This window comes from Lupinus angustifolius, unplaced genomic scaffold (genome assembly GCF_001865875.1).
Source record: "Lupinus angustifolius cultivar Tanjil unplaced genomic scaffold, LupAngTanjil_v1.0 Scaffold_210_50, whole genome shotgun sequence".
Taxonomy (NCBI): domain Eukaryota; kingdom Viridiplantae; phylum Streptophyta; class Magnoliopsida; order Fabales; family Fabaceae; genus Lupinus; species Lupinus angustifolius.
Genome location: NW_017726974.1, coordinates 5227 through 29846, shown reverse-complemented (window position 1 = coordinate 29846; position 24620 = coordinate 5227). Strand labels below are relative to the sequence as shown.

General features: G+C 31.9%; 1 protein-coding gene across 1 annotated transcript; it reads right to left on the bottom strand.

The window, feature by feature from the left end:
* Window positions 1-6353: 6353 nt before the first annotated feature.
* Window positions 6354-10868, bottom strand: LOC109340626 (serine decarboxylase 1-like). The gene is made up of 6 exons (XM_019578347.1): window positions 10739-10868; window positions 8694-9047; window positions 7911-8142; window positions 7548-7741; window positions 7171-7307; window positions 6354-7001 (listed from the first exon to the last, which is right to left on the bottom strand). The coding sequence occupies exons 1-6, from the start codon at window positions 10779-10781 to the stop codon at window positions 6432-6434; spliced, it is 1530 nt and encodes a 509-aa protein (XP_019433892.1). The 5' UTR covers window positions 10782-10868; the 3' UTR covers window positions 6354-6431.
* Between the last annotated feature and the right edge of the window lie 13752 nt (window positions 10869-24620).

Below are 24620 nucleotides of genomic sequence, written 5' to 3'. Positions count from 1 at the left end.
ATTCTTGTAGATACACTACAAAGTCACTAGGGATTGCTGACCTTTTAACTCTAGTATATCTTCTTAATGTTGCATCATTATTTTCTTGAGCAACTTGTTGTTCAACCGGCTGTTCAACAGGTTGTTCTACGACAATTTGATCTACTAGGTCATTTTCTGCTGCTTGTGGAATTTCAATTATTGGTTGTCTAACACCCGTTTGTACTTGAGGGGTGTGTATGATAACCAATCTATCACTTGGTCCAGGAGTTTGATGCTCAATGTGATCTCTTTCAGAAACAATGTCCTGAAATTGATCACTCCCACTGATCAAGTCATTCTCAAGAAATTTTGCGTTTCTTTATTCCACAATCCTAGTGCTATGTGATGGACAATAGAACTTATACCCTTTGGACTTTTTAGTTTATCCAATGAAATACTCACAATGGTCCTCGGGTCTAACTTCTTCTCTTGTGGGTTATAAATTCTCACTTCAGATGGACATCCCCGAACACGTATATGTCGCAAACTTGGTTTCCAACCTTTGAATAACTCAAAAGGCGTCTTTGAGACAGCCTTGGTTGGAACTCGGTTTAATATATACGTTGTCGTCTTTAGTGCTTCAATACACACGAATTAAGGAAGTTTTGCATTACTCATCATACTTCTCACCATGTCCATTAAAGTTCGGTTTCTTCTTTCTGCTACACCATTCTGATCTGGAGAACCAGGCATAGTGTATTGGGTAATAATCCCATGTTCTTGAAGAAACTTCGCAAATGGACCAGTTGCTTGTCCATTCTCCGTGTATCTACCATAGTACTCTCCACCTCTATTAGATCTCACGATTTTAATTTGTTTTCCACATTGTTTCTCTACTTCAGCCTTAAAAATCTTAAAGGCATCAAAAGCTTCATCCTTAGAACGAAGTAAGTAGAGATACATATATCGTGTATAATCATCTATGAAGGTGATAAAGTACTTCGGACTACTTGTGCCCATGTCTGGACAACAAATATATGTATGTATTATTTCCAATATATTTGAGCACCTCTTGGCATCCTTTTTAGACATGTTAGTTTGTTTACCCTTAATACAACTAACACAAGTCTCAAAATCAGCAAAGTCCAAAGTATTGAGTACTCCTTCATTTACAAATCATTTAATTCTCTTAATGGAGATGTGTCCTAATCTCCGATGCCACAACATAGAGAATTCCTCATTCACAACACATCTTTTTAAACCAGCAGTAACATGCATAGAGTTATAAGCAGCATCATTATGTAATTTAATATTGTAAAGATCATCACATAATTCACCATAACCAACAATGTCAGTTTTATTTGATAATGAAAAAGTATAGCCTGAAAAATTAAAGGTGAATCCCAAAGGTGCAAGTCTTGAAACTGAAATTAAATTCTTAGAAAAACTAGGTACATAAAAAGTCTTTTCTAAACGTAAAATAAAGTTTCTGCTTAAAACCAAACTACATGTCCCAATAGCCTTCACATGTGAACTTAACTTCCCGCCTAAATAGATGTATCGTTCACTTCCGACCGGCTTCCTTAGATTTTCCATACCCTGCAAGGTATTGGAAACATGGATTGTAGAACCAGAATCAATCCACCATGTGTTATGATTAACATTAATCATATTAGATTCATAGCAAACAAATGCAATTTGAATACCTTTCTTGTCGAGCTAATTCTTAAACTTAGCGCAGTCTTTCTTCATGTGTCCAGGCTTCTTGCAGAAGAAACACTTGGACTCCTTCTTTATGACTGGCTTGGGAGCATTATTGCCCTTGTTTTTGTCATGATCCTTCTTCTTCTGTCCATCAAAGGTCAAGTTCACTTTCTCCCTCTTCCATCACCAATCTTTCCTTCTCTTGAACACACATAGTCAACAATTCATTGATTGACCACTTATCTTTATATGTGTTATAAGAGATCTTAAAAGGTGCATATTGGTGAGGCAGAGAGCACAAAATATAGTGAACCAGGAAAGAGTCTGACATAGTAACCTCTAAAGTTGTCAGCTGAGCCGCCATATCCCTCATGCGCATGATGTGATCACGAACACCTCTTATCCCCGTGAGCCTTATGGATGAGAATTGCATAATTAAGGTGCTAGCAAGCGCCCTATCAGATGTGACAAACCGTGCATCAATGACTTTCAGTAGATCTTTAACTTTAGTATGCCTATCAATAGAACCACGAATACTATCAGAAATTTTTGTCTTTATGAACATCACAGAGAGTCGGTTAGATCTCTCCCATTTTTCATAAAGGTCAACAACATCTGGAAGGCTAGTTTCAGTAGTAGCCATTGGTTCATCTTTCCTTATGGCATAGTCGATGTCTATCCAACCCAAATGGAGAAGAATTCTCTCCCTCCAAACCTTATACTTGTCCCCTCTCAACTCAGGAACATCACACTTAATATCAGAAATATTCACAGGTTGAATAACTGCAAATTTAAACATACATACTCATTAAAAAAAATTGAGACAAATAAAGTTAATGTTTTACAAATGCAAAACATTTTTAATATATGAATCTAGTGACATAAAACTTGCTTGTGGGCTAAAGTTCTACTTGATCAAATTCATAATTTAACTTCATGATAAAACTATTAAATTATGTCCCTTTTCTCAATTCCTGTGGGTATATTGAGAAATATAATTTAACATTTTATCCTAATTAATCATACAAATATAATAAAATTCATGTGGGTAGATCTTATTATATTACATATGATTAGTTACAATTAATATTTTAATATGATTTTAAAACTTAATATATAATCATAATTAATTAAGGATGTTGGGGCTTCTCCCTAATTAATCAAAATTATATAAATCACTTAATATCATTTGCATAATTATCAGAATAATTAATCACTTAATAAAAAACTAAACATTTGCATCATTATCTGAATAATGCAAATTCATTTAATAACACTCCTTATACAATATACAAACATATATGAGTTGATCATAAAACATATAATCATTTAATGAGATTGCATAAAATATCAATGTATAACATACTAAAACAGTAACAACACAAAATATATAACTCGCATGTGATTGGAACTTAAACCACACTAACATATAACCTGTAGCATATCCTCAATTTAAAAGAAAGCCTTTGAAATGTTTTGTATCCTGTAAAACTCATTGCACAGTTAAACATTAACGAGTTCAGTGTTGTTTTACATATAAGTTAATACCTTTAATCTTCCAATACATTATATGCTTCTGAACAGAGGAGTAGGATTAGTGATCCAAAACAGAGAGCAACATGTTCTGATTTATAGACCTTTATCCATGTCATCAGAGTGAAACATGTCATCATAAAGGTCATCAGAGTGAAACATATCATCATAAAGGTCATCAGAGTGAAACATGTCATGGATAGTGGGAGTGCAAGTTTTCCTCTCCACATAACCATTTTGTAACTGGTACTAAGATAATCGGTTTAATATGTACAGAAAATGGACCACATTTGGAAACCAATTTTCCAATAAATATGCAAAGGATTTACACTGAAATGCATATTCAAAAACAGAATAAATCTGTTGAGAAAATCATGAGAAATTATATCATTCATGTCATTCGAGCATGCAACCCAATCTGCATCATCAAAGTATGCATGGTTATGAGTATGACCTTTGTTCCTATATATCAATCATCTTCCATGAGATCATGTAGTTTATGTCAAGATTCGAACAACCGCATCCCATTGGTTTTCAAGTGATGAATTAAGGAATTGAGCTTGTACAACCATGATAAGATAGTTTAGCTTGCCTACAAAACCATAATCATGACTACAACCACAATTTAAAACATTAATATGAACCTCTTACCATGGCCGATCCTAGAGGGTGTGCAACAAGTACACAACACATGACCCATAATTAATAGGGGTTCAAATATTTTTTAGTTATACAATTAATTTTATTTCTACATGAAAATTTATTGTTTTTATTCTTTTTAAATATTTGTTGTGTTGTCAACTATTATTATTCTATACACAAACTTGTTCAATATTTTATTGGTTATAATGTTCATTATTTTATCATATAGTTGATGTATAAATGAAATAAAGGTGACTTGTAATGAGAAAAGTATAAGACCATTTAACAATTATTTAGAAGATGGTTCTATAGAAATATATTGGAGTCAAATTCATAATAAATAACAATAATTTAGTCGAAAAAGAAAATGTTTCTTACGTTCTCACAATTTATATGATATTTTTTGTTCAAAATTTATCGTAACAAAATATACAAAATTAAATTATTTGATATACAATGTTATAATTTTTATTTTTGTTATTACAACTTGTTTTAACTCCTCAATTTTATTTGAACTTTAATATTCAAGTTTTATATAGTTAAATTAGGGGCTAATTTTTTTCTCGCATCGGGCCTATAAAATTTTAAGACTGATAATGCCTCTTACTCGTTTTTTATATTCTCCCCATTTCCAAAATACACTATAAAACAAGAAAGGACAACTAACTCATGTTGTGTCATTTAATTATGATTTACAAAGAACTTAAAATGCATAAACATGGGCGGGTGACAACGAAAATTTCAAATTGTGGACTATAATATTACATTCATATGAGATTTGCAATTGCATCTTATTACAATTCCGAGGTGATATAAATCACAATAATGTGTTCACATTGAGTTGCAATACACAATAATGTGTTCATATTGAGTTGCAATACAACTATTTTGGTGTCACATTAAATGCAAAAACATTTTTTTATTCAACAAGAAAAATATTGAACTTTTTTTTTGTTTCTCACTTGTATTTTAGCACTGGAGGCAATCCTGTCCGAGCTAGAAACTTTCACAAATATGTTGGGCTAACTTTCCCAGCGGATATTTTTTCCACCCACAAAACTCAAACGAGACGTTCAAGGGGAATCAAATATGTACCACTTTTTTTAACATTAAAACTCATTTAATTTTTAATGGTGGGAAGTTATGAATTAAATGCACACCACAACAAGAAAAAAAATGGAAAATGATATTCTCTTACAAATAACTTATATCACATTCTTTTTTTATGATATGTGGGTATGAACTATGAAGATTTTGTAGAAGAAAGTGGACCCATCTGTATCATTAATAGAACAGAATCAATAATTGAATATGAACATAACAGGAACAATAAGATGCTTTGTCCTAGAAACAAGACAATAGTTATCCAGTGAAGATAACCAATTTGGATGAAGATCCATTAGTGTCTTTAATAGTATACCAAGTCATTCAAAATGAGTTATTTTATTGAAATTTATTTTTAAAAAAAAATAAATTAATATTTTATATTATCACGAAAAATACTATTGGTTAGAGATAGGAAGACAAAATCTTTTTGAACTTTGTTCCTTTTATTCTCTGTGTCTCACAAATGGCGCTTCTTTATCAATTTCACTCAATGAGACACAAAACACACACGACACTTTCTCCTTTTCTATTCTTTCCTCACAATTGGATAAATGACACAGAGTGATAATTTGGAAAATTGAAATAATAAACCAAACCCATTAACTTTTATATATATAGTGGTTGAAATGAAAATATAAAAAATATAAGAACAATAAATTTGAGTCTTGCAACTATACATGAATGATTATGATTAAAAGTTAATTATTAGTAAAAAATCTATATACATTTATTTTTTAATCTTGAGCGTTGAAATAAGTTTCAATAATTCATATTAAATGTTTTGATTTTTCATATTAACCAATGTTTTCAACTGAATCACTTTGTATAATCCATAATTTCTAATATTCAAGCGATGCCTCCATTTACACATTTTGACTTCATTTCTCTTTAAAAGCTTATCACCCCAATCAATTTTAGTCAACCCTTGCTTACCTCATTGAAATTTCAGGTGAACCCCAAGTAAGAGCAATGCAATATTCATACTATTTCATTTTTCTATTCTATAAAATAGGATAGTATCCTTGTCTAAACAGCAATAACACTTGAAAAATCATGTCTAGAGTTGAAAATTATAAAGAAATCTTTTACAACTACTTGTCCAATTCCTTCAATACCTTCGTACTTTTCATAAAATCAAAGGAAAAAATTACATCAAAGCATTTCTAGAGCAAGGATAAAGCTTACACTTCCATAAACACTCAAGAAACATACATTACCACAAGTCTAGCACTTAGATACATATTTGTATACTTATTAATATCATTAGGCATAAGAACTATAATACACAACTAAAGAATAATATAACAAAGATATGTTGTCCCAAAGTATGTCTCAAAATCTACCTGTATTAATAGAAACATGTCAATTGAAAAAATTAAATATTCAATATTTTTTTCTGTTTTTGCTTCATTTTAATTGGTACGGGATATATTTCGGAACATGTATTGAGACAATATATCCATGTTCAGAATAGCAAACCACAATCATGACCTATGCAAAGAACAAAGGCAATAGTTTTCACCTACATCAGAAGCAATACAATAAGGTTGATTCTTCCCATCTTCAAACCATGCAGCACGGTTCATAACAAGTTCATTGAGAAAATCATCTAACTTTTTTATAGTAACATTTGGCATCACAACAACATGTGCAATGTTACCTTGGCATGCAAGTTGCCACTTCCTTATAAATTCCTCATCATGTGGCCTCTCAAATACAACAGTGCTACTCAACTCATTAAGCATTGCACCAATTCCAGCATCAACTAAACAACCTTTGAAGTAATGTGCATTCCTCAAACATTTCTGCACCTCTTTCTGAAAACCTCTATACCCTTTCCTGTTTAAACTATACCATAGGAATATCGGCGCGTGCCCGTTTCGGCTACCCATGATTGTGGCATCCCTTGAAGCAAGGTATTCTACATTCCTTGAAAGAGCATTCACATGCTCCAATCTTGTTATCAACACACCACATGGCATAGGGCACCCTACAAATTTGTGGCCAGAAACACTAACACTACCAATTGGCTTTTTGAAAGTTACTTTTGGAGCCTGATACATCAAATAGATAGATTTTATCAACTCAGTCAACAAATATAACAATTGTAATTGCAAGCAAAAGGATAACACATCCAAGTTTTCTATGAAGCCCACAAAGATGGCATTTTCGACCAAAATTTCAGCACTATAAGTCTTCATCTTGTAACATTTCAACACTTACATGTTTGACAAAAGGCAACATGAGACCAAACAAAGCCCCATCACAATGGATGTAGAACCTATCATGGGAAAATCCTGCTTCTTCAAGTTTCTTTATAACGACATCAAGATCATCCACAGCTCCTTTCACAGTTGTACCTGCAAAGTTTCCGTGTAAGGGCCACGCTAAACAAATTCTATTAAGTGGTTTAAAATGTCTTAGAATATGACAAATGATACAAATACAATTTTATATAATTAAGAGTGCAAAATATATTAACTTGAAGGATAACATGTACACATTTTTTCCGGGTGTGCGTCGTGTACACCCGGATTCGTGTGTGGATCCGCCACTGCAGAGAAGGCTTGGTAAAGAGAAGCAGAAAGTAAGAAACTTGCCTATGTTCACATTTACAATTGCTGGTTTGTCCTTGTGACAAAGAAGCTTGGCTTTGAAATCTTCATAGTCAATCTCACCAGAACAAAGAGTGTCAACCTTCACACATTCCATTCTATACATTCGAGCAGCTTTGAAAACAGAGTAATGTGACTCCTGTGAGGCATATAAGATCCCATCTGGGAAGACCTCTCTCCTGTAAAAGACATCGTACCATATTAGACTAGCTACATAAATCGAACGATGCTATTGGTTTATCTTTAAATTCCTTTTAATGATTTCATATAGAGTCTTATATCTATCTATTAGGCCATATTTAGTCATTTTCACAAGCTATAAAAAATGCTGCACTAAATGAAACTAACCCAACTAGGATGCCATGGAGATTGCCTTCAGTGCCACAATTAGTTATGTATCCCCAGTACTGACTTTTCTCTAGTTCCCACAAATGAGCAAACCAATCCAAAACACCAACTTCAAACTGACGCGAATGAACGCGGTAATTGCTTTCGATAAATGGATCGCCTAGGTTGTTTATGGAGAAGTGCTGAAGTTGAGAGAGTGCGCCATAATCGAAATCCAAATTGTAGGGGTAACCTGTAATATACTTATCATAAGTTAAAGATGACATAGACTTAATTTCAAAAGTTGATGGAAGAAATACATGTTCACAATTGTGTATTAAGCCTATCCAATAATGTTGAAGAATCTACCACATAAAAGTAGTCTTAATTTTTTAAAATCTTAGACTTTCACACATTCATATCTGCATTTCATATGGATAAAACACATTTCAGTCTATAACATGTTATTTTCAGCAATTACATGACATTTTTGTTTCTGTCTGAAATGCACTCATTCATTAACTAATGTTCTTCCTGTTAAAAGAAAACTTTACATAATAAAATTACCCATTATGGATCATTTGGTTGATGCTCAGATAGCAGGCGCCCAGTGCACGAGGCTCCCACTTAGTGGGGTCTAGGGAGGGTAAATGTACGGAACTTTACCCTACAAGTGGATAGACTATTTCCAGGATTTGAACCCATAACTTTATGGTCACTAAGCAACAACCTTACAGTGCAATACTATAACAATTTAAATGCAAAAGAACAAATTAGGCCAAAAGAGAAAATGTTGTATCAAACCTAAATGATACTTGGTCTTTTCTGTAAGAGACTTTTTGTATTTAGCTAACACACTTGCAATATAAGCTTCCTTCTCCCCAGTAACCTCATCATCCATGTCAGGCTCTGTGATTTCAAGGAACATGGTATGAATATTTCTTCCAAGTACTATTTTTCTTTCATATTTTTCTGTAATGTTCTGAGATTCTCCATTAACAATGACATCCTCTCCAATAATGGGCGATAAAAGATCTTTGAATAACGCCGCAGGATCGAAATCAGCAGGTAACTGCTCCACTATGCCATTGGTGATGGAATCATGTGGTAAAACGTCAACACTTCCAAACATTTTGATACTTGCAACACAAGAATCACCTGAAAAAGACAGAACCAGACAAGCGAATTGTTAAAAAGATAACCCAAGTGAAAACAAAATACAGTAAAAGACTAATTAACATTGCCAATCTTCGCTTTCTCAGAAAACATTTTTCTGGAAAGCATGATTACAGAAAAGGGCAGATAGGCTGCCTAGCGCACGAGCCTCTCACCCAGTATGGTTTAGAGAGGGTCAACATATGCACCTTATCCCGGAACGGAGAGATTGTTTCCGGAATTAACATCTCTTGAGCCTAAAAAATGTTCTCTTTTTTTGAGAACTGAAATAATCTCTTTAATAGAAAAACTTCAATTTTAGGATGTAATACAGCAAAATCAACACTAACAGAAAATAAGAATAGGCATAAACACAATACGCCATTACAAGCAACATCTCTCATAAAAAAAACAAGAAGCTTCATACATGGAAATCAATGAAAGCACCAAATCAAACATAAATAAAGCTATCCATAATTCACAATTCCAAGTAGCAGTACATAAATCGTTAGGCTTATTTTTCATAACATGAAACGTATTGTGAATAGTAAGATTTATGGTCCATTAACATACTAAAATAATTCAAAACATAATGCATAACTCACACATTTAAGTCATAAGCGTCATACATATCATAATTCATATAATGAAATATCCATGTACCGAACAAAAAGTGTAAAGATTTATATAAAATCAGTACATTATTCACTATGCATTTGTATTATTTTTATTTAAAAGTCAATTATATTTTAAAATGAATGGTGGAAATGCAATGATAGTATAAAAAATTCTTACACTTCACTATATACATCTTTTTCTCTATTTCACAATTATACAAGTTCAAGTTATAAGATTATAATAACGGAGAAGGCATGATAGCAAGAAGAAAGAGAGGAGTATGCAACATTTATCTGAAGTAATAAGGAAATGGCTTAAAAAATAGGTTTGGGCCAAAGTAGTATTATTAGAAAATGGTCAAAAATTATAGTTTTGTGATAAGGAAAGGTAAACAGACATCTCATGTTTTATCTTTTATAATTTATGGTGTCTGAAAATTTATAAAACATAAAACGGTAATATCAAATGTTTAGTTATTTTTGTAATTTTTTATAAATAGTTTTTGAGATACTTTAGTCCTATCAAGAACTATTTTAACCTATATTCAGGATCCTTAAGAATTGATTTGAATTTTTTCTTTTTTAGGGAACAAATTATTATATTAGAATTTTTTTAAAGATAAGAGTGGGTATTCACGTGATACACAACACAATTCTAGTGCAAAAATGATCAAGAATGGGATGGATTCATCATCTTATTATCGTGGTTCGAATTGCATGATTCGTGCTACACTAACTATAATGCATCAAACTTGCTCATAAAAATTAATATAGAAGTTGTACAAGAAATTCAGATATCTAAAATGATTTGATCCTTGGAGTAAGGAGTAATAAATATATAGCGAAATAAATTACTTCAGAAGATATAAAGGTGAATATTACATATAGTTAACACCTAAAAATTAAAGACAATGCTTTAACTAACAAAAACAAAAGTTTTTTGCATTGGAAAACATGAAACTACACTCTTACTTAATATTAAAATGCATCATTTAATACTACAAACTTTACTTTTTTTTATTATTTCTAAACATAAACAAAACTGAATTGAAAAAAATTGGTAACTAGAAATCAAACCAGCAGAGCCAACTTTAGTGTGAGCAGCAAAGAGAGGAACCATGAGCTCAAAACTAGCTTTTGGTAAAATATGTGTATGAGTGAGAGTTTATGAAATCTGAAGAATGATGAGGGGCATGTCCCAATTTATAGTTGAGAAAATCATTTGAATATTTAAATATAGAATATGCTTCGTGGAAGATTTTCATCAATAATTTAGTTGCAAGTTGCAACAACGTGTTATCAATGTTATTATTAATTTAGTACTCAATATCAATAATACTGAATGTTATCAATTTACTCATTTATACATGCAATAGAGTTGATAATTTTTATAATCTATTGGTAACTTAAAAAAATAAAATATAAAAAAGTTTACAATATAAAAATATGTTATTATTCATGTTGTTTAAGATTCATATAGTGGATATCACGTAATAGGATTAAGGTTGGATTATATAAAAATATGTTGTCCATATATAAGGAAAATCCAAATTTTGTATCATCATTTCATGTATTATGTGTTTCTCATTAGTCATAAAAGTAAAATATGAATTAAATATATAATTATTTTATATTTTCTGACTAATAAGAAATACAAGATACATGAAGTGGTACAAATTTTGAGACAAAATATGTACTCCTATAAGAGGATCCTAAAAAATATAAGCATTGTATTGAAAATTACACACTCAAAGTTTGGCAAGCTTAACACGGTATATTATAAGGCTTGCTAGAATTTATTATGCAATGTTTGATATAATATTTTATAAGACAAGTATAATAACAATGAATTTTTTTTTACAAAATTACCTATTAGTTAAAATTTATTGTTATATTTTGGTATAATTGAAAATGTATTCTATATTTGAATATAAATTTGCATGTATATATGAACCCTAATTCCAAAATAAAATATAAAACAAAATTGTCAAATTACTAGAAGATTTAAAAAATTACTCACCTTGAATGTATAACTAAGCTCAAACATTCCGATAAAATTAAGGCAAATCCTAAATATAACTAAAAAATGAAGAGACTCGCACATAGAGAAAAAACAATTATTAGCAATGTAAAAAACAACAAGCATAGAGACCTACTCAATGTTCTGAGAATCAGAATAGCCTATTTGGTTGGTATAATTATTCACCAGGTTTACATTTTTAACTAAATAACAAGGTGGACAACTTTGAAATGCGAAAATTTTGATTCGGTCGTGTTAAATTCAATTAAATAGGAATAACCTGGAAAGTGAACTACATGGTTTCAGTAAAAATAAATTAAAAAAGAAACATTACTTTAATGTTTTGTTTTATCTCGGTCCAAAAAAGATGGAGGGACGTTACTACAATATCATTATACATAATTATTAATTATATAATATTTTGCATTTATATATATTTTGTATTTATATTATATATGACATCAATAGGTTTGACTGAACAATTTAAATGATTAAACTTAATATGAGATATTTTCTAATTTTATTTTGGTGTGAGGAGGTATGCACAAATAATGAAATAATCATGTTTTTTCTTCTTTAAAACTTAAATGGAATGATTGAATTGAAAATTTTCAAGTGAAGTTAAAGCATCATCACTGTCCAATAAGAAATATCAGTAATAAAGATTTCAAGAAGAAGAGATGATGGGCTAAAGGGATCAATGCTAAATGTTTCTTGAAATGTTATTTCATCTAATTAATTATCCATTTTGTCAATGACAACCCCTCTCAGAAAATCTTTCTCTAGTGTGGTCTCTGCCAAGAGGATCTCTTATCCCCTTTCCTTTTCCCTATTATTGTAGAAGGCTTAAATAGTCTGATGAGACAAACTATAGCCAATCGTTTCTTCACACCCTTCAAATTGGGCCTTGATAATGTTGGAGTTTCCCAGCTTCAGTTCGTCGATGATGCTATCCTGGTTGGTGAAAGTTCTCCTCGACATATGTTCACTATGAAATGCATTTTGAGACTCTTTGAACTTGCGTCTGGCTTAAAGGTTACCTTCAACAAAAGTAATTTGTTAGGTTAATTGTTCCTTTGGCTAATATCAATGCTTTCACCGCTATTCTCAATTTCAAATCAACACTTCCTCTTTCTCCTACTCCGGAATTATGGTTGGTGTGAATTATAAAATGTGTGCGGTTTGGAATCCCCTAATAGATCGTCTAAGAGCTAGACTTTCTTCTTCTTGGTAAAATCATTTCCTTTCCTTTGGTGTACGTATTGTTCTAATTAATATTGTCATTTCTGCCCTTCCTATATATCTTCTCTCCTTCTATAAAGCCTCTTATGCCGACATTCACTCGATCCAAAAAATTCAATGGGACTTTCATTGGGGTGTTTAAGATACCCAACAGAAAATTAATTAGGTCAAATGGGCTACCGTATGTAAATCTAAGCATGAGGTTAGCCTGGGAGTGAAGGATATTCACATCTTCAAGTTAGCTCTCTTTGGAAATTGAAAATGGAGAATTCTCAATGAGGATGATAGCCTCTAGTTCAAAGTCCTTAAATCCAAATATGGACAATTGATTAGTACCCAACAGGCAGGAGGGATCCTCCCCTTGCCTAGGTGTTCCCTTTGGTTCTGTGATGTTGATAGGTTGTCCTCTTGTGGCTCGGGTTCTACGCATTGGTTTTGGGATGGTTTAGTTCGCACATTGCTCCTGATAAGCTCATGGATCATTTTCATTGTCTTTACAATATTAGTTCTAATAAAGATGCTTGTATTAGTGCTCTTGATCAATGGATCAATGAGAATTGGGTTTTGAACCTTTCTTGGGAGCAAGTTCACATTGATAGTCTCTCCATCGAAATTCGGAAGTGTATCATTAAGTGCAACATCAAGGATTCTTGGGAGTGATATTACAATAAGTCCAAACGCTACACTATTAAGTTAGCTTATTTGATTCTTAGTAGTCAGAACACCCGCTGGCTGAGGACTATCGTCTTTTTCACACTCTTTAGAACTCCAAATCCCCTTTGAAAGTTATTGCATATGTTTGACGTCTTTTCCAAGATAGAGTGCCAACTACGGATGCCCTGATTAGGAGAGAGATCCCCTTTCAACAAGGTGGTGGGGCCCTTTGTAAACTTATTTGGTGTAGTTCTTATTTGGTGTAGTTCACTTATTTGGTGTAGTTCTCGGTCTACAATTGGCTAAGGTTCAACATTGTTCTCCTAAGAGCTTATCTTATCATTTCTACATTGACATAGATTTATCTATTAACACGAAATGTAGGAAGCACTAAAATACTATTTGGTTGATAATCATATGGTCCATTTGAATAACCATAAATGATATTATCTTCAACTACAAGCATACTTCTACCAATGATACATGGAATTAATAAAGGTGAAGACGTGACTATGAATCAATGGAAAATTGTAGAAGCAAACTATAGTTTACAAGCAAGTTTCCTTTTCTTTTGTTTAGGTTATGTGTAACTTTATAGTGCATTTTGGTACCTTATTAATAAAATTATTTTTTCGATACAAGAAATAATTATCTTTGACTAGAAAGATAAAGGGCAAAATTTAGTTTCTATAATGATCCGTTTTATTATATTTAGTTCTTGCATCTATTTCTTAGCTTAATTAAGACTTTAATTAAAAAAAAATCATATTTTTATGTGGATTATTTGGTATTTTATGGCAATTTTATATTAAGTGACCTAATTATTAAACCTATATGTATGTTTTCTCCTACTACTAACATTTTGCAGCAAGCTTAAGCACCAAGCTAGGATTGCAGCAGGATTGAGCATCAAGTAGGGAACGAGTCTTATGCAGAACAAGCATCAAGCAGGGAATGGGCACCAAGCAACATGCTTATGCAGAATGACTATATTGCAAATCACTCATATCACACATTCATCACATTTAGCACGTGTTCTTATTTCTTTTCAACATGTGATCAATGTTAGTTATCCAGTTATAAGTTAGTTAACCGGTTTTCTTCTTGCTCAAGCAACCTAGAGTTACATATAAATATGGTTGTATTGAGCTGAATACTTTAATGAGAAATACACAAGTTTTCCATCTCTTCTCAATTCTATTCAATTTCATGTTTAAAGAATTCCTTTATGGTATCAGAGCACTCATTTTTTGAGTGCTCTATTGTGAAACCATTCTGCTAAGCAATAGTTGCTAACTGTCAAGAAGTTGCCAAGAAAGCATCAACCCATGGAAGCAAGCTCAGAGGCAACACAAAAATAATTTTATGGATCCTTCTTTAAATCCTACGAATCCTTACTACCTTCATCCAGGTGACAATCCATGATTCATCTTGGCATCACCTCATTTAGATGGCAGAAATTACTCTTCATGGAGCAGATCAATGAAGAGAGCTCTAATGTCAAAAACAAGTTCAAATTCATTAATGGAACAATAAGTGGACCAAAACAAACTGAGCCAACCTTTGACTCTTTGGAGAGATGTAATACCATGATTGTATCATGGATAACAAGGCCACTAACCCAACAAATTGCCCAAAGCATCGTTTACATAGACAATGTACAAGATCTGTGGGAAGATCTTAAGGAAAGATTCTCTAAGGGTGACCATTTTAGAACCTCAGACCTCTTACAAGAAATCCATTCTATGAGACAAGGTGATAGAACTATTTCTGTTTTTCACACTGATATGAAGACCTTGTGGGGTGATCTTGACACCTTGAGGCCTATTCCAAATATGTCATGCAACAATGGTTCAAACTGCCCTCTCTTGAAACTAATGAGAGAATACAGAGAATCTGAGTTTGTTATGTGTTTTCTTAAAGGACTCAATGATTCCTATAACACTATGAAGACTTAGTTTCTGCTGATAGAACCCCTGCCATCAATCAACAAAGTCTTATCCTTAGTTCTCCAACAAGAAAGGCAACAAGAAGACATACCAAATGGTGAAGGAAATGGGATTATAAACTCTGTCAACACAAACCAAGCCTGGAGACCAACATTCAACAAGAATTCAGGCAAGAATATCATTGAAACATCCAATAAAGGCACATGAAGATTTAGCAAAGGAGAAAGTGCAAGAAACTATGCAAGAACCTATCAAACAAACAACAATAAAATTTGTGTTTTCTATGGAAAGGAATGGCATACAGCTAAGACATGTTACTTCAAGCATGGATTCCCACCAAACTTCAAGTTCAAGTCCAAGAATGCCACTGGTGGATCCATTAACACTATTACTTCCATTCCAACAGACAACAGGAGCAACAAGATGTAAGAGACAAGACAAGATGATGACAAACCAGCAAGCCAAGTTGGACAATTAACCATTGATCATGAACACAACATCAACCACCTCAGCCAAGAACCAAGTGATGATCATCCAATTTCAGGAAACATCCTAAAACAACAATCTTGGATGCTTGATAGTGGTGCAACTGTTCATGTCACTAATGATCTATCCAGTCTAAGGCTTCAACCAAACTGAAGGTTTGGATTACAATGAGACCTTTGCACCAGTGGTGAAACTCATCACCGTTAGGCTTATGTTAGCCATTGCTGCTACACAGAATTGGACATTACAACAATTGGATGTCAATAATGCGTTTTTATATGGTGACCGCGATGAAGAAGTATACATAACTCTTCCTCAAGGGGTTACTTCCACCATACCTAACCTTATTTGTAAATTAAACAAATCCCTTTATGGGTTGAAACAAGCAAGTAGGCAGTGGTTTGCTAAATTATCCACTGCCCTGCTATCCTTGGGTTACACTCAATTCCACCATGACCATTCCCTCTTCACCGAGAAACATTCCTCAAGTTACACTGCTCCGCTCATATATGTGGATGACCTCATTTTAGTAGGTAACAACATCCATGAAATAAATCATGTCAAACAATACCTTGATGATAAATTCAAGATCAAGGTCTTAGGCACCCTTAAGTACTTCCTTGGCCTAGAAGTTTCAAGATCCAAGCTAGGAATCAATCTTTGTCAAATAAAATATTCCTTAAACCTTCTTAATGATACTAGTTACTTAGCCTCTAAACCTGTGCCGACTCCAATGATCAAAACTACACCGCTGCACCAGAATGATAGCACCCCCTTTCATGACCCAATGCTCTACAGGCAACTCGTAGGGAGGCTTCTGTACTTAACAAACACACGCCCTGATATCAGTTTTGCCACACAACAATTGAGCAAATTTATGGCTAATCCTACTACCAATCATTACAAAGCCATCGCAAGGGTTCTTCGTTACTTAAAAGGTAGTCCTGGTTAGGGCCTTTTCTACCCAACCAGTTCCACAATTCAACTCAAGGGCTTCACTGATTCCGATTGGGCCACATGCCCAAATACACGCAAATCAGTTTCAGGTTATTGTACGTTCTTAGGGGACTCTTTGGTTTCTTAGAAATCCAAGAAACAAACTATTGTTTCACGTTCATCATCCGAAGCAGAGTATCATGCCTTAGCTTTGACTTCTTGTGAGATACAATGGCTAACCTATCTATTACTTGATTTCCAAGTTCCTTTCATACAACCTGCTCTTCTATATTGTGATAGCAACTCAGCTCGTTATATTACAGCAAATTCAGTGTTCCATGAACATACGAAACACGTTGAAATTGATTGTCACGTTGCTCGTGAACGTTTATAAAACAAACTTTATCACTTACTCCCCATTCATACAACACAGCAAGTGGCTGACATTTTTACAAAGGTATTAGAATCTTCTATTTTCACTCACTTGTTGTCCAAGCTGGGAGTATTGAACTTATACTCTCCAGCTTGAGGAGGGGGGGGGGGTATTAAACATATATGTATGTTTTGTCCTACTACTAATATTTTGCAGGAAGCTTAAGCACCAAGCTAGGATTGAGCATCAAGCAGGGAATGAGTCTTATGCAGAACAAGTACGAAGTAGGGAATAAGCACCAAGCAACATTCTTATGCAGAATGGCTATATTGCAAATCACTCATATCACACATTCATCACATTTAGCACGTCTTGTTATTTCTTTTCAACATGTGATCAATGTTAGTTATTCAGTTATAAGTTAGTTAACCAGTTTTCTTCTTGCTCAAGCAACCTAGAGTTACATATAAATATGGTTGTATTGAGCTGAATATTTTAATGAGAAATACACAAGTTTTTCATCTCTTCTCAATTCTATTCAATTCCATGTTTAAAGAATTCCTTTACTAATGATGTGGATTTATTTTCAATATTTTATATTAGAAAGAATAATTGTGTTTTACTTCCAACTACTTGCATCCTATTTACATGATGAAATTGCGATAGTCTTTTTATTTCTAATTCATGAAGATATCCATATAATAGTATTGACAACCTACTATAATACAAAACAATGAATAAATAAAAAAGTAAATTAAAACACGAAACGTGTTTTTTTTTATAAATTTCTATTATTTATAAAAAAATATGGCAATTAAATTACAAATGTAAATATTTAAAAAATTAAATTACTTAAAAATCTATACATTCATGGGTTAAAAACTAGTTGAATGAATGTCTTTACCTACCAAATCCGGAGTTAAGATGCAATTACACTAAGTGTCAAACTCAATTAGGATTCCTTAAATCCTAGAAACTCTTTTTCGGGCAAAATCTCAATTATTTTTATTCTTCACTATTGTTTTCATTACCGTAAATACAAATATAGACATTTACAGAATAATAATTTATATTGACATAGAGTTTATATGTTTTAAACTACCATAAAAAATATTACATTAAGGAATATAAATATTTGATATACTTCCCTATACCATGGGGCACATTAGGAAGGAGCATATCTTTTATCCTAAAATATGTATCACTTTATGTACCATGTGTTTCTCATTGGTCAAAAAATATAAAATTAATATATATTTAATTCATGATTTATTTTTCTTACAAATAACAAATAAAAAGTACATAGAGTAGTATAAAATTTAGGATAGAACATGTGGCTTCCACATTTGCCTAGCTATAAATTATGAATTCAATAATTGTGATGTAGTTCTTCATTCATACTCTAGATGCCGCCAACATAAGTTGGCATCATCCCATGTGATTATTTTGCATGTGTAGTGAATTTTACAATAGTTCCACATATATCTCATTCAATCCAATCAATACATTACACTTGGCTATGTATATGTCTTCTCGTGTTTCACGTTTATGTCTAACTTTTCCAATCATAAGTTTATACTCTCCAAACTTGTGGTAATTAAACAAGATTGTAAATGTTATTTTAGGTGAATGTCATTTGACTTCATATTACTTTCATAGATTACTTGTGGTAATGAAATCCTATATGGTAATGTTTGAAAGTTTTGATAAATAGATGATTGAGGATTAATAATGTCTTGGGAAGCATCATTCAATAATCCTTGTTAAGCCAACACATTCTAAATCATTATTTGTCACAATTCATAATTGTCAGCGCCATTACATCACCTTATATGATAGTTATTTATGTTTATATTATAACATTACGATTTACCTTTACATTATTGGTTCATACACAAACTGATCGTGTAATGCTTTCTACCAATGGGTGTCTCACCCACATGGTAAATTGTATAGTCATATGCATGCCAGACCACACTACGATGAGGATCACTTACTTTCAACAGTGTCTCACTCTTTGTCTCAAGTCAATCATATATTGACATATTAATAAAAGAAAATTTTTAAAAACAAAAATTAATAAAAAGTAATATTCTGATTCACTTGAGACAATGAATATAACACTATTTAGGACATATGATCTCTCTTCAACCACACCCTAGTACATAGTTGTATGTTAGTCACTAATAGTGCATTCAGAACATGTGTGATCATGTTCTACAAGAATATGAGTCCTGTGTATAACAATTTCATTATTTTTTATTTTTTATTTTTTATTATGTGGTCATGTTGTGTATGGCAATGGCACTGCAACTTGTAGCTTAGGGTGTGTATATGCACACTTTGAAGCAAATTGTGTATATGTATATTATCTTTGTAGTTAATATTTTTGTATCTCTAGTTATATAAAATTACATTCATGTCACTCCTATAATCCTATTATATTTTGGACCACTCACACCACCTTAATTACCCTTAAGTCTTGGATCTACCATTGGTGTATGGGTCAATATATATGTAATGTTGTTCAGAAGTAAGTATCATATTACCTACCTTATAGTCTTGGAAATAGTTTAAATACATGTTGGATTATTCCTCTCATTGTTTATTGATTTTGAGATGAAACCTTAACATCATATCAGAGCCAGAGCCCAACTTCTTTCCGGTTATCATGGGTCAAAAGATGCCCTTTAGTTATAGGTCAAGGGTAACCCTTCGCCTAATCCGACATACTTATGTGGAGGGGGCATGTTGAAAAGTAAATCTCACATCGCCTACTTCATTGTTTCGAGAATGATTTAAATACCTGTTAGGCTACTGTTCTCATTGCCTATATATATATATATATATATAGATATATGGATTCTATACAACAGCTAAAACAAAGACATGGAGAATTTTCAAAGGATATACCATGCAAATAATTTTTCACCAGAAAAAGAGAAAAAAAAAATCTAATCAACCATTGCTATTCAGAGCATTGAAATAGGAAAATAAGATTAGCTAAATTATTATATTTGCCTTTCGTGTGGACCAAATGTTTCTAACTATAAGTATCAAGTGAATTATTGTAAGGTAGTTCTTTCATGCACGAGAAGCCGCTAATGTAAGTAGGGTATTGTCCCATGTAATTCTTTTGCATGCAGGAATCTCTCTGGTAGGATCCACATATGAATATCCATTATACCTAATCATAACATTACACTTGGTGAATGTTATTTTAGTTTATAATATTTGCACAAAAAATTGTGTTGCTGATACCCCAAATGATAATGCTTTATAATTCAACGCAAACAATGATTCAGAAGAAATAATTTCTTTTGTCATACAAATTCATAATTTCTAATTAAGTTAGACATCATATATTTAATACAATTATATTGACTATTTATTTGGGTTACAAAATAAGTGATCTAATTACTGACAACCTATAAGACTTCTGAAATTGATAACGGATATGAGCTTAATGAGTGGATACTCAAACAGTTGACCTATAGGGTATAATGAAAATCCTATAAGTTAACGCATAAGGAACGGTTATGGTCCCCAATACACTAAATCATAAATAGTTTTCACCTCTCCCCATCAGAGAGAAAACTAAGGTCCCAAAAGGAATTAATATTTGGTTGAGGAAGATTTCATACCAAAACTCTCTCAAAATGTATATCAAATGAGTAGATCATAGAACATGAATTCAGGGATTCATGTATGACTTTGTATCCTTGTTTTATATTATATGTGAGAATCATGAAACATTAGGAGTTTTAGGTTCTGAATTTTATGATTCTCCATTAGAAATGTTTTTCCCCAAAAAATTTATGAACCCTAATTTTTTATGTTTGGAGATTTTTATGCTTCCGCTATTGGTTATGAAAATTAAGTATTTAGGAATAATGAGAATAATTTTTATGTGTTTTTGCTTATTTGAATTATGAATAATATGTGTTGAAGTATATATTCAGATCTGTGTATGAAAATTGCATTAATTTTTATGATTTTTGCTATGCAATATGTATATTATATGTGCACTAATGTGTCACTGTTGGACATTGACTTTTGTCACTTTCAATTTTGCAATTTGCTAAATGTATGTATAAGGTATATATGTGTTAAGATGTATTTTTATTTTATACATATACAATATGAAATTCATAACCTTGTATATATTGAGGATTAAAATATACATATATACATATATAATTGTTTATGGCTTGAAGTTGTTGTGATGTCTCAAATTACTGATTAAAGTTAATATATATATATATATATATATAATAGTTACGGTTAATGCTTAATATTATATATATATATATATATTTAATATGTTAATATGTGAAAGTGTATGTATATAGTGTTACATATATATTTTAAGGATATGCATGATTATAGTCAATTTGGAATTTCGATAATGATTTGCATATATTTTTATGATTTTTAATCTGGATATACTTTGTATTTGATTAAGATTATATCCTTTTTTATGCATTTATATATATGTAATATCTTTTTTGATTTGGAATTATATTATTGGATTAAATTTGTTAATCATAAAAGATATCAAATATGAAGGTTTTAATTCTAAGATCATAATTTTTTTATAATTGACTCATCTTGTTTTCCTTTTGTCTGGTAATTAATTGATGCAATATGTTGCCAAAGTAACCTCTATTGTGGAAATTGATTAAGATTACAGAAATGAGTATGAGATTATTTATGCAAATTGTGCTCGTCCCAAAGGAAGACACAATTTGGTCGAGTAATAACATACATGTGATGATAAATTAGTAAAAATTATAAAAAAAAAATTATGTGAATAGTAGTCGGTTCAAAGAAAGACTATTGGTTGACAGAACTAATTGTAATATTTGATCATTATGTTGAGAGTACCACTTGCAAATTAATTTCTCTATCCAAATACTAGAAATTGATGTTGTGCTAGGTATCTTGTGATGAGTCTATTATGTGAACATGTCTTGTTTATATATATTACCTAACTTATTTGTTTAAATGGTTGCAACACTTATGGTTTATTGCATTGATTGGTGGTTGATTGTATTATTAAGTGATTGTTATTATTGAAGCATTATTTATGTTCGGACAACTTGCTCTGTCATGTTTAATCATGTATAAAATGGTAATATATTTTTTATGGAACATTAAAAGGACCATAACTGGAATTCGAAATGCACTCCTTATGATGAGAATGATGCAATGCTACCAATAAGCTATAATGAATATATGTATTTATTGTGGATATAAATAATATATGTTTTGGATTAAATGATGAATTAAACTCAACTAAATGGTTTTCTTATTTTTAAAAATAAAATTGTTTGACATTTTAAGTGAACCTATTAAACAAGAAGTCGGTAAAGTCACATCTTTTCTGTGAATTATATGAAATAAATGTCAAATGCTAGTGTGTATATATATATTCATGTGAGTATTAATTGGCCCAAAGGAAGATTATTATTTGGCCGAATCATATACACACATATGATGATGAACATGTGATTATTATAAAGTTGCATATGTGAATGATAAATCAGTCCAAAGAAGGGTTTATTATTTGACATGCATTATGATCAATGTTTGACCATTACAAACAAGAATATCATTAGTGATTGATATGAAATATGAAGCCAATTATATGCTTGCATTTTATGTGAATAGTGATCGGCCCAATGGAAGATTACTATTTGACCCAAATTACAAACATATTTGTAGCAATAAATATGTGGTAATCATATGACTTTCCATGTGAATAGTAAGTCGATCCAAAGAAAGACTTATTGATTGACATGACTGATTATCAATGTTTGATTACTACATTGAGTGCATCACTTACAAGTTAATATTTTTGTCCAAAAACTGAATATTAATGTTGTGCTAGGTAACTCGTGATGTGTCCCATCATCATTTGAATTTAAGTATTAAAGTTGAATGTGAATTTAATTGCAATAATGATTACAATTTGTTTTGTTCTTTTACTAGTGCTGCAAATATTTTTGTTCAAATTAATAACATTCCATTGTTGAATGAGATAAACTTTAAGGTCTATAAGGAAGCCGTAGAAATTATTTTCGGCTGTATGGATTTGGATATGGAACTTTAGGTGGAGAAATCCATTTCTACTCCGAAAATCCTCGATGATGTTAAAATTGAGAAATGTGAACACTCTAACCAAATGTGTATAATGATCATGGAACGATCTATTATAGAAACGTTTCGGGACTCTATTTCTAAGAGTCAGATTGCAAGGAAGTTCCATGAAGAAATAGAATCATATTTTGCCAAAAATGAAAAGTCAGATATAAGTAACGTTTTGGTTAAACTCATCTCCATTAAGTATAAAGGCAGAGGGAACATAAGGGAGTACATTATGGATATGTCTAATCTCACATCAAAACTCAAGTCACTTAAGTTAGAGCTTAGTAATAACTTCCTTGTGTACTTGGTTTTGATCTCGCTTCCTGCACACTTCAGGCAATTCAAAGTGAGTTATAACAATCAGAAGGACTTTGTGCAAGAGGAAGAGAGACTGTAGAAATATAAGACTTAAAGTGCTCACTTAGTTATGACCTCTCATAATAAGAAAAGAAAAAACAATAAGGATGATGAAAGGGTTATTTGTGTTTTCCTTAAAGAATGTAGAATTGTTCTAAAATACACTATGCTAGGCAAACCTGGCATGAAGGGTGTTGCTAAGCGATGAAACCGAACTCATAAGGATATAGTGAGAAGTATGATTAGTCATTCTTGCTTGCCAGATTCTCTTTGGGAGAAAGCTTTAAAGATCGCAGTTTACATCCTTAATAGCATGTCAAGTAAAGTAGTTAACAAAAACCATATGAGCTTTGGACTCATAAAAGACCAAGCTTAAAACACTTGCATTTTGAGGTTGTCCGACTGAGGTGCAACCTTATAGGCTGTTGAAAGAAAACTGGACTCAAGAATAGTTAGCGACTATTTTGTTGGCTATGTTGAACACTCTCGGGGCTATAAATTTTATATTTCCACTTCAAGACTTATTTTTGGAGACAGTAAATGCAAGATTTCTTGAGGAAGTTAATTTTGGAAGGAAGAGAACATAATGAATGTTGTCTTTGATGAAGAACCTATCACTAATGGTGAACAAGTTCTTGTGCCTATTACCATTCAAGGAATAAATTCAGTAATAGAAGATAATGTTCAGAATATTGTTCTTGACAATATTCCAGAACAAGACAACAATTAGGTTCTCCCCCAAGTACCTATAGAACAAATTCAACAACCTCAAGAAGTAGAAGTGTCATTAAG